We start from the raw sequence: 12,080 nt of genomic DNA, 5'->3' as shown, positions 1-12,080 counted from the left end.
TCCATTTTTTAATTCCCTTAAACTAGCACATTTCACTCTTTGCCACATCGCACTGTACCCTACAAACGCAGTTCTGCACTTTCCTTCTCTGCATCACTCAACACTTTCTCTCACTTTCACTCCACACCTCTCACTGTGTTCGCTGGTTCACTCTATCCCCACTCTTTCCTCCTCCCCCTTCCTCCTCCCCCTAACTCTCTCTCTCTCTCTCATGGCCCAATTCACAGGCCCCTGTTGACAATCCCTCCAGATATATACATCACACGCATCTGATGCAGATTCAGACTCCCACTCTAAGGCCGTCAGTTTACCCTGACACAGAACCGATGTTACCACGACGCTCCGCGTTTGAGAACTGGATGAAGCCGGGGCTCAGGCTGCCAGCGTTTATGGCTGGGAATAATCTGCTCCAGTGCATCCCAGCACACTTCAACCTGAAACCCTGAAAAAAACCTCAGCTTCTCAATAGAGCCATTTCAACATCATACACCAGAGCTGTGCTTAGCTGCATCGGTATTTACGCCCCTGTCAAGAAGAAGAAACTAATACAGTATAATGGCTAAATGTACTTACTGGGTCCACTAAAGGGACTATTACCACTGGCACAAGGGAAACTAAAAAAAACACAATGTGCCTTTCATAAGACAAAAAAATGGTGCAGACTGAATATAAAATTTGGCACTTGTTTTTATAGATGAAAATCCATAAATGAAACTGGTTGGATCTCTGCCCAGTGAATAGGCATTTATGTATTTGACTATACATTTGAAAAGGTTATGAATGATATGTCTGTTTCCATCACTAGGCCCTATTTAATTGGGGGAATCAGCAGAGCCCGGCAACTGCATGGCTGTTTGTGCGACAGAATCAATGCGGACGTGGACGTGTCACCCCCTCATCGTCGCCCAGGACTGCCAGCGCCAGCTACACCCGGGCACTCTGTGGGCACCGGGTTCTCCACAGTCACTGTGGAGAGCCATTCAGCAACTGTGAAGTAGCCGTGTGGGAAGATTTAATTTCACACCGCAGACACAGGGTGAACAAATTCAGCGCTGTTGCACAGCAAACATGAGAGCTACTATGCTGATCAGAAATGGCTATTCCATTAATGGAAAGAGAAGAGAAAACCTACAGAATAACTAGAAAAAAAAGAAAGCAGCATTTCTGCTGCCACAGACCTTGTTTGATCTGATTTTTCTGGCAGGTAAAGGGGTGCAGGGGACAACAAACTCAAAAAATGCTAAGAAAATGAGGACTTTAAAGCAGAGAGTGCCAGATAGACACCATTCGCATCCAGGAATAATGATAATAATAAGAACAGGCCAGAATGGCTCTGCATGAAGCATGACATCACCCTGCAGGGTTTGGCTACTCTGCAGAAGCACACTGTGGAGAGGGGACAGGACAGTGAAGAATGATGAAGTGTTTGTGGGGGTGAGGGGGGGTGACTGCACCTGTCCTGACCTGAAAACGCCTCTGTGGTTCTTTGTTTTATTACCCCTCCGTCCTGCCCCTCATCTCTCTCTGCTAACAGTAATATTAATGGCTGGTCAATACGGCAGCTCCCTCACAGCAGGGCCTGTATTTAGCTGATTGCTGGACAGACTTGCCTGACCTCCTTGAGCCTCCCCCGCTCTGTGTCCCAGAGCTGCAATAAATGCTGGTAAACAGAGCAGGCCTTGGAAAGACTGGAGGGGTCAGCAGACTGTTTCTCAGCACCCTGTCGTCCCCTCCTGGGCCGCACAAATCACAGACACCCGACTAATAATGAAAAAGGACACTGCAGTCAGGCCCCAAGACACTGGGAAACAGGTTCAGCTGCCGGTCCACCATATTTAACAGTCACATTCTCTGCTTAATGCCTAAGAAAATTAAATGAAATGGAGAATATGTCACCCTGTCTTAAGCGAATGATGGCAGCAGTGTTAACAAACGAATGACAGCAACAATGTTGCTGACTAACTAATGACTGACGAACAGCAGCAGTGTTAATGACTGACTAACAGCAGCAGTGTTAATGAGTGACTAACAGCAGCAGTGTTAATATAAGTGACTAACAGTGTCAGTAACTGACTAACATCTGCCATGTTAATGAGTGAATGAAAGCAGCAGTGTTAATGAGTGACTCAGCAGCAGTGTTAATGAGTGACTAACAACAGCAATGTTAATGAGTGACTCACAGCAGCAGTGTTAATGAGAGACTCACAGCAGCAGTGTTAATGAGACTCACAGCAGCAGTGTTAATGAGAGACTCACAGCAGCAGTGTTAATGAGTGACTAACAGCAACCGTGTTAATGAGTGAATGACAGCAGCAGTTTTAATGAGTGACTCTCAGCAGCAGTGTTAATGAGTGAATGACAGCAGCAGTGTTAATGAGTGAATGACAGCAGCAGTGTTAATGAGTGACTAACAGCAGCAGTGTTAATGAGTGACTCACAGCAGCAGTGTTAATGAGTGACTAGCTGCAGCAGTGTTAATGAGTGAATGACAGCAGCAGTTCAGACTGAGGTACTCACCACTGGAGCAGTCCAGGCCTCCCCACCCTGGTTCACACTGGCAGGTATCAGGTGACACACAGCGGCCATGAGCACACTCCTCCGTACACAGAGCTGAGGGAGAGAGGGACAAAGTCACCATCTCTCTCATACGCATGCACATACACACACATGCGCACACACACGCAGTATGCAGACACACACGTGCAAACACGCACACACACATGCAAATACACACACTCACCGCATGCAGACACACAGACGCACACACACATGCACATACACACACTCACGGCATGCAGACACACACAGGCGCACACACACACGCACGCACACACGCACACACGCACACACATACACACACACACATACAGACACACACAGGCACATACACACACACGTACACACACACACACACACACACAGCTCTGGAGGACAGGGAGTCACCATCGCACTCATTCATAACCCATAATCAGTCACAGAGGGCAAGGGAGAGAGTGAGAATGTTTGTCATGTGATTTATTGTTTGTTATGTGTTTTTACTGTGGGTTTTGTTTATTCACTTCTCCATCCATAAAGACAGAACTGCCCCAGGACATCCATAGAAGGACTAATCTTTGCTTCCAGAAAGGGTACATTTTAAAGCTGCTTTAATAAAGGAGATATACGATCCTCCCATGGCTCTCATGTGAGACACGCAGCGCTGCATAACTCCTTCGGTGTGCGCTCCCAGTCAACACATCAGTCCATCGCATTGACCCGTTCGCTAACATGCCTGCGTAAGCAGTTTGAGCCGTGAAAAAACGCTCCATAAACTCCTCTCGGTCTGATCAGCCGGCGATTTGGCATGACAATGGTTTAATGTAATAGTCCAATGTATCACAGAGTTTACAAAGTGCGCAGTTTTCCCCCATCATTCCTATTGAACAACACTGTGACCCATTGATTGGCTGATATTAGCATTCCTGACAGCACGTGGCGCTCGGTTTGAGGTCGGATCTGAGCTGGTAATAAAGTGACCCACAGTGAACTCTGCCGGCGTGCCAGGTCCTTTTTATTCCTCCGTTTTTTTTTTTTTTGTAAGAATGAAAATAAAAGTTTTCTTTAAAAAACAGCAGCTCGTATGAATTACACCGTGACAGCCAAGGTCACCCAGCCAGTAGGGCGAGAAGAGACGGGGTCTTATCTCAGGCCCAAAGACAGAGAGCGCAGAGCGGCGGGAACAATCTTCCTAGATTGGAATCAGCAATGTCCCTCCGGTCTCACAGAGGCGGGAGGCCAAGCAACAGAACGTTCCAGAAGATTATGGCAGGTCCTTCACGACCATGTGACTAGAGTGAACTCTGACTCCCTGATGGTTTAAAAAAGGCACCTTGAGAGTGAAAATAAAGGAGGAACATTAAACCCTGTGAAGGTGTCTGGTTGGACGTGTGAAGCATGTAATTGGGTGGTACCTTAAGCTAAAGCTAAAGCCCTCACCCTCAGCACAGTGCTGCAGTCCAATTCCGTGCAAGTGGTACTGCAAAACTAGAGCTCCATAACTCAGCTACTCAGCCGCTGGAAAGTGGAGTGAAAACAAGTAGCCTTTCAGAAGATGCCCATTTATCGTTATTGACGATCCTTTCCCCCGGCAACACACCCTTCACTTCCACACCATATCAGCAGCACCAATCTACAGCACATTTCCATGGTAATATATGCTGCAGACACCTAAAATTAATGTCATCATTCTTGCAGTGTTTCCATAACAAAAGCGGCCGTATCCAACTGCACGTGTGCACACGTGCCTGTGGTGCAGTTCATTATCCCACCTCCAGTTTCTGCGCCTCCTCCCGGTCCTGCTGGTCCTGTGCACCTGGACGGGGAGGTGAGTTTGAACAGGGGTTTCCCACGCGGGCGCGGTTTCCGCCCCTGCCGTGCTCCAAGCTCCATCGGTGTGGGAGGAAGGGAAATGGCGGCAGACGGGAGGGGGTGGCGACTTTATGTGGCGAGACAGAGCGGTTACCGCGGGGGCGAGCGGGTTGCCATGGGACGCGGAGCCACCGCTGCCAGCTGGCGGGGCCCAGCGGGGGAGGAACGCGCGCGTGTGAAGGGCCCCCGGCTGGGCCAGTGTTCAGATTGATTAACACTCAATCACACTTCGATAGGGGCACTGGGGCCTGGTGCAGCGGGGGATAAAGGGGACTCGGGGTGGGTATCCAAAATGCCCAAAGGACAGTGGCAAATCACCAAAATGCCCTGAATGCAAAATGCTAAACTGGGGGGCTCAGTGTGCCAGAATGCACTAAGGACTTCACATAGGTAGAACATCTCTGTCAGACAGATGTCTGCATCATTCAGAGGAGGAAAAAAATGTCCATTTGTGCAGAGATGACAATTGGACCACTTGAAATCAATGGTATTGTGCAAGGTTTTCAAAGAGAGCAGGAATAAAATATTAATTCAATGATAGCAGAATAAAATGATTTATTTTAGTTTCAATCAGCAGTTTCTGATCAGAGGGAGCATGAAAATGTTCATACGCTACATCTGTTACAAAATGTAAATTGAGTTATGAAATGGGGGGGTAAAAGGTGGTTGGCTCTATTCTGAGAACTGAACCAGTGAGGCAAAGTAAAATGGAAAACTGTGCTCTGTAGATGCATTAAATTTAGTCATTAAGTCCTCTTTCTTAAATTAATAAATTATCAAGGAATTTTTCTCTGAAAAGGAACCTTTCATCTCGATAAAAAAGGATAATCTAATTCATTACAGTAAGGTGTTATCAGCTCAGACAATGCCAGAGCTAATTGGTGATAGTTGTTCAACGTTAATGCTCTGTGTGTGAATGTTCTGTGCGGCTGCCGGAACCTCAAAACTTTCTAATCACACTCAATTGTGTATTTTTAAAACGCAGCAGTTATTTCTAATCAGGCACTTTTCCATTTCCTTGCAGCTTTCTTGCAGGAGGAGAAGATGGAGGAAAATAAGAGCAGTTAAGAAATGCCGTGTGCATGACGAATTTTAAAGGGCTGTAGAGCCAGTGCTCCAAACAGTTTCTCCTTAAGGCTCCTAATATGAATACCGTGTGCATGAGGGCTATCTCTTCAAAATGGTTAATATTGAATGCTATTATCCAAGATCCAGGCTGCTATGCAGTAACTAGTTAATACACTAGAACATTGAAGAATGCCAGAAGCAGGGCACCATACACAAATCAAATCAAATATGTACTTCAAACAATAAACAAATGTAATAAGTAATAATTATTGTAATATTAAATGAATGTGTAAATTAGACATTTATCCAAAATAAAACTTTATCCAAAACATGTCATTTAAGAGATATGGAACTGTGAACAAAACATTCTCAAAAGTGAAATGTTTTATTTTTGATAAAGTTCCAAACATGCCCCCCTCACAGAACAGACAGGCACACCAACAATACCCAGTGCACCATGGCTGGGACTTCAAAATACTGCCACCTCAGTAAAGAACCAAGGCCGCACCTTGGAAAAGAATGACCCGCCCCCCTCCCTCAGCACCAAAATTGCAGCACTCCTGAAGATTGAGTTTGTAAACAGGGGAGGTTTGTCCACAGAGAATTCATGGGGCCATACCCAATTACCAGCAAGCTACACAAAACAAAAACCAGTTTCACAAGAGCTTCTCCCATATGCTTAAATGCCTCTCTGTCTTGAGTTAGCCCCAAACCGTTCTTTGAAGCTTTGGGAAAAGTAGTAACAGAGCAGGGGAATGGGGAATCCAAGGCTTAAAATCTTTCCTGATCATCAGAGCAGAACTGAAAAGTCTACTGCAAAATTTTGTTTATTAAATATAATAAACCAAATTTATTAAAGTTTATTAAATATTTCCAACGAATTCTCAGGCATAAATCAATGGCACATCTCCACTATGGCACAAACACGCACCAGGATTGTTTTTATATAAGACTCCCACATTCACCATCACACAGGTGCAGTACACAGGGAATTCTGTACTGTCAGCATAGCATTAGCCATATAACTCTATTGGATGGAAAAAGTCACACAAAATTTCCAGAGATTCACTCAGTGTCAGCCCCCCCCCCCCACACACACACACACACACACACTACAGTCTTTATCTCAGATACTTTTAGCATTTGACGGAAAGAACAATGGAACGTGTCAGCACAGAGCTCATATCTAGTCAAAAACTTAAGGTTTGTGGGTGCCGAATTGTCTAAAAAGAAAGAGAAACGACTCACATTCTCAGCTAAAGTAAGATAAGAGTTTAAGAGACAAAGAAAGTAAAAAAAATTGATCATTGAACTGGGTGCAATAAAGATTAACAGATACAACAGACACAAAATAAAAATGGCTTTAATGCTTCTTTTGGTCCCTGCATGCTAAGCAGCGGTGGTGTAAATCCCTTTATCCCCTCAGAGAGAGGGAGGGAACAGGGGGAAGTAAAATGGTGCAGAAACAGCGATGGAGGGAGGGAAAGGGAGACCTTTCACTTCCCCCACACCCACAGAGACCAGATGCCTCCTCCCACCTCGTGGTCTCCTTCAAACAGCCTGGATCCAGAGCAGGCCCCACAGGCTCTGGCAGGTAGTTACTAGGCCTCCTCTAGAATAACTTCAGCCTCCCTCAACTGCTGTCAGCTGGGCACTGAAGCCCACGTCTCCTCTATTCGCAGAGCTGGCCTTACCGCTGGGTCATGACCTCAGCTGATCAACACGAGGTGATGAATGAGTTATTGACTGGTGTCTTTCCCCCCACAAGGACCGCTCCCTGTCAATGTCACATCTGTGTCATCCCCCGGTACTAAAAATCGAGGCATGCTTGCATACAGACACCCCCCCCCCATGCACAGACATGCAAATACAAACACACATACTGTACACACACACACACACACATAAACAACCCAGGGGCCCAGCATTTTTGAAAGACCCCTTCATGTGGTATCACAAAATTGCACACAATTTATCTTGCTCCAGACATTTAAAATCAACTGATTAAAAACGGAATCACTCATTTTAGTTTAGCTAACTAGATATAATACGTAACTCACGTTTTTCTTTGTGATCACATGTCGCTCATATTCATCTGTGAAATGTGTATTTCACTAATCAAACAGCTAGCCCAAGCTAGCTCAGCTAATGATACCACACTGAATGACCTGACAGACTGGTTTGCCTGTTGACATTTATGCAGGACACTTGTATTTGCCTTCTGAGGAGATGAACTCCTAGGTTCAGGTGTGCGTTTGGATGGACACATCACGTTCATATCAATCAGCACAACAAAAGAAGCCTGCACCCTTTATATGCTACATACATTTGATATGACATGTTTAATGCTGAATGAAGAACAATGGACCCTTTTAAAGTCTTCTTTACAGACACACAAAAGGACAAGGGGGATAGAGAGATAGAAAGAGAGAAAGAAATAAAGGAGAGAGACAGAGGAGAGAGAAAGAAGAGAGAGACAGAGAGAAAGGAGGGAGAAAGATTAGAAAGAGAGAAAGGAGAGAGAAAAAGAGAGAGAAGAATCATTTAGAAAATTAAAAGACGCTTTCCAGCTGTCTCCCATTGGATGGCAACCTTTCAATTACTCAGTGCTCAAGAGTACTATGCAACAAAAGATCTGTCTACTGTACTTATCTTTAAGACAGTGCACTTGGAGAATTGGAGGGCAAGTTCCCTAGATCAGTCAAAAACAGATCCTTGCACAGTAAAGACCATTTTCAAAAAACTGCTCTAAAATTTTTAAAAACTCTAAGTAGTTTATGACCACCAGACAAATACATACACAGTGTACCTCATCCATCCATCCATAAATTATCTATACCCGCTCATCTTGGGCAGGGTCACGGGGGGTGCTGGAGCCTTTCCAAGTGTGAATTGGGCAAGAGGTAGAAATACACCCTGGACAGGCCGCCAACTATTGCAGGGCACACACACCATTTGTACCTCAGCATGCCTGCACAAATTTAATCGTTCTTTCTACGTTAAGCAGAAGTCTAAATTGTCTTAGAAGTTACTATCTGGGCTACATAACTGGCTACTTTAAACAAGACAATTTGGACATGGCAGTCTGTCATTTGAAGGCAAATGGTGATTGTGAGTGTGATAATCATATATAAATATGACCAAATCATTTCTCATTTATTCTTGTCATTTATCTCATGTTTTTATTTTTTATTTTTTATTGTCATCATTAGAGCCCTTACCACTAAAGCAGGCTTGTGAGTCTTGTTAAAACATGTATAATGCCAACATTACAATTCCGAGTTGTTTGTTCAGTGAAAATCCATTTTTAAAAATCCAATCAGATTTAAAGAAATAAAATTTTAAAAAATCAATCATATTAAATGAAGCTGTTAAAAATGACAAATCAAATTTGCCACCGGCTTATTTCCTAGCTAAAACTTCCCATCACTTCAATTTTTTTTATATTATTGAATTCTGGTGTGGTTTTATGAGTATTGTAATGTAACCAGAGTCTATAACCTAGCCCCTCATAGGGCATTAATATCTCTCTGTTATATAAGTTCAATTAAAAAGCTTTGGCTGAGCCACAGACAGAGCAGAAGGTAGGGCCGGAAAAACGACCCTTGGTCCAGGGAGAGAGTGAATTATTGCCACTGTAAATCATATTCAGCAGAGCTGCGCCACAGCAGCCCTCTGCAGGCACACACAGGCCCGTAAGAAAGGTAAATATGCACTAAGCTCTAATCCATGGGGTACAGAGGGACTGAGGACAAACAGGCTTGCATACGCACACACGCTCGCACACACAGACACACACACACACACTCACACTCACACATGCACACACACACACACTCACACTCACACATGCACACACACACACACACACACACAGAAAAATCACACGCACACACACTCACACACATACGCATGCGCACACACACACGTGCATATACTCACACACACACACACACACTCACGCACACACTCACACACATACGCATGCACACACACACACGTGCATACACACACACAGACACACGCACGCATACGTGCACACACAGACACACACGTGCATATACTCACACACACACATATACACACACATACACAGAGAAACAGAAAGGCAAGGACAGCTAAAGTGTAAATTGCTGAAAAAGTGTGAGTTCCATCATTAGAGCTGCACATTTCATCTGCCTGGTATCACAGCAAGCCACTGCAGTGCCTCCAGACGTAAGTCTCTCACACGCACACACACACATACACACACACACACACACACAGACACACACACGCACCAAATATATGCACATATTCACTAAACTACAGTCAATGACTATTTAGTCCCCCCCCCCCCCCAAATGCATTCTGGTAGTCCCACGAGGCATTGAAAAGACAGCTATAAGTCCTGCACTGTGTGAATCAGGCTTTCAGAAGCACAGCTCAGAAGACTGTTAAATAAACCGGCACAGCCCACTCCCAGAGGTCTGCTGTGAAGGGACTCCATCATTTACCATTAAACACTAGAATGAGGGCCATCGCTCGGCCTCTGATCAGCGCCGATGGTCGGGCCGCTGATTAATGGGCCGGGCTGGGATGGGGACAGCTCCACCACCACACAGATTTGAAAATAAAAGCCGCTGTCAGGAGATTAATAAAACCGCTCCGCATGCATTAAAGACCTTATGAATGCATCGACACAAGAGAAGAATTTATTGTCTTTGTGTGTGCAAGTACGTGCGTGAAAATGTGTGCGTCTGTTTGTGTATGCGGTGGGGGGAAGGGGGGGGTGTCAGACAGTTATAAAATCTGCTTGAACTGTACGTGATTCAACTGATAATCTGTGAAAAACTGAAAAAACTGCTATTTTATAATCAGCAGGGAAAAATACCTAGCTTTACACCTCTTTTACAAAGCTACCAGTGAGAAAAACGGCAAGGGCATGTGGAGATACAGAATGTGGGCTGTTTGTTTTTGATTTTTGGCAAAGGGGTAAAGTCCATGGATTCTAAGAGATTTTTCCTCAGATTGACAGGTTTTTAGTCACCAGCTGGAAGAGTCAAAGAGGGTGAGCAGGAACGAGTGGAAGGAGAAGGGGAGGTGGACACTCACGGACACACAGGTCTCCGCTCTCAAAGTAACCCGGGCAACACTGCGAGCGGCGCCTGTACATGGTCCTCACGCCCCGCCGGTATGCCGTCTTGTAGCTGATCCTGAAACACAGAGGGAGGGGCTTGTTTTCTGTGTCCTTGACATCCCTGGCCGTGCGTCTCCCCTCTTATCTGCCCTCACAGGGCCCTTGATAGTGGCGATGTCACAGACACTGGCTCTGTCCGATGACTTTGCAAACCCCGCCCACTCCCTGATCAGACCCTGCCCTCTGTGTTTTAGCAGGCCCCTTAACCAGCAGCACACCTCTGTGAGCTCTTCCCAGAAAACACCTGACAATACAAATGTCCTCCTTCAAAACCACACGGCACTTATTGAGAAACAGGAAGGAAGGCTTAACTAAGGCAAAACTACGCAAGTATGAAGTATTCCCTCCCTACAGCGACGGGCATCTTCTGGTCCATTTTGGATGTCTGCAGCAATGGCTCCCTGGCTTTTAGTCGAAGTGTCAAGAATAAATCTTAATGCAGCAATTTAAACTGACGCAGAGTCTTCCGACAATCAAATGATCACATGAACCAGACAACTGTAAATACCACTGACTGCCCACCCCGATACAAGGCAATAAAGACCACTATAGATTTCCTGTGATGGAACCTTCCCTGGACTGACGGTTTTATATGCACGTTGATTGAGGAAGAATCTGTAGTCTTGCTGCAATGGAATGGAGAGAATAGTTCTACAATATAGTGAATTTGACTGAGAGGAAACATATTTACATACGCCTCTTTTCAAATGCAAGGCAGATGATGAAACATGGAAATGCAACAGACAGCACCTGGGCTTGGCTACAGAGCTGTGGAGAAATGGACTCGTTAAGCCAGCAAACGCGGCCAAGGTGGGAGCTATCCTGGGCGTGTCATTAGGTGAAAACTGCCTCACTTAACAGCGGTCATCAACTAAACACGTCAGCTTCGGGGGGGGGGGGGGCATACCTACCTGTGCCTGGTACACTTGAACCAGTTGAGGATGTCGGTGCATCTGGTGTAGTAGATCTGGTCAAAAGGATGAGCGTACGACTCCTGGACAGTCACCGCGTAGCTGAAAGGACAGAAAGCGCGGAGGACATGGGAACGGGTGCAGGGACGCGCGGCCAAGCTGCTGATGCCGTCCGGCCAGCGCAGGCTGGGACGGGACGTCTGCCGAGGCCGTCCTCGGCGTCCGCAGCGTGCGCAGCCAAGGCTGAACGATTAAACGCTGTTCTTTTAACGGGATTTACGAGCGACAGCCCCGCCACCGCGCTCCCCTGTGTAACACAACCGTTTCCCTGTGAATTAAGCCTCTCGGCTGTTTCTAACAGTTACTCAGGAAACCGGCGCATTTGCTTTTTGGGTTTCTCTTAAATGCAGCACCAACTTAATACATCATAATCACTGCAGGAAAAAACCTATGCACCATTTATTCTAAACTAGTTTGCAAAAACCTTTGAGTGATTTCATCGTTCACAAAGGTCT

General features: G+C 45.6%; 1 protein-coding gene across 1 annotated transcript in view; it reads right to left on the bottom strand.

Moving 5' to 3' along the window:
• Positions 1 to 12,080, bottom strand: part of megf11 (multiple EGF-like-domains 11) — an 88,106-nt gene that overhangs the window by 54,306 nt on the left and 21,720 nt on the right. Inside the window, exons 3-5 of the mRNA XM_064312882.1 lie at positions 11,566 to 11,667; positions 10,570 to 10,670; positions 2,518 to 2,610 (exon numbers count right to left, since the gene is read on the bottom strand). Coding sequence (XP_064168952.1) covers positions 2,518 to 2,610; positions 10,570 to 10,670; positions 11,566 to 11,667 — 296 coding nt within the window. The remainder of the gene's footprint in view (positions 1 to 2,517; positions 2,611 to 10,569; positions 10,671 to 11,565; positions 11,668 to 12,080) is intronic.

This window comes from Anguilla rostrata, chromosome 16 (assembly GCF_018555375.3).
Source record: "Anguilla rostrata isolate EN2019 chromosome 16, ASM1855537v3, whole genome shotgun sequence".
NCBI lineage: Eukaryota > Metazoa > Chordata > Actinopteri > Anguilliformes > Anguillidae > Anguilla > Anguilla rostrata.
Note: the sequence above shows the minus strand (reverse complement) of the source record. Positions and strands in the feature narration are given on the sequence as shown.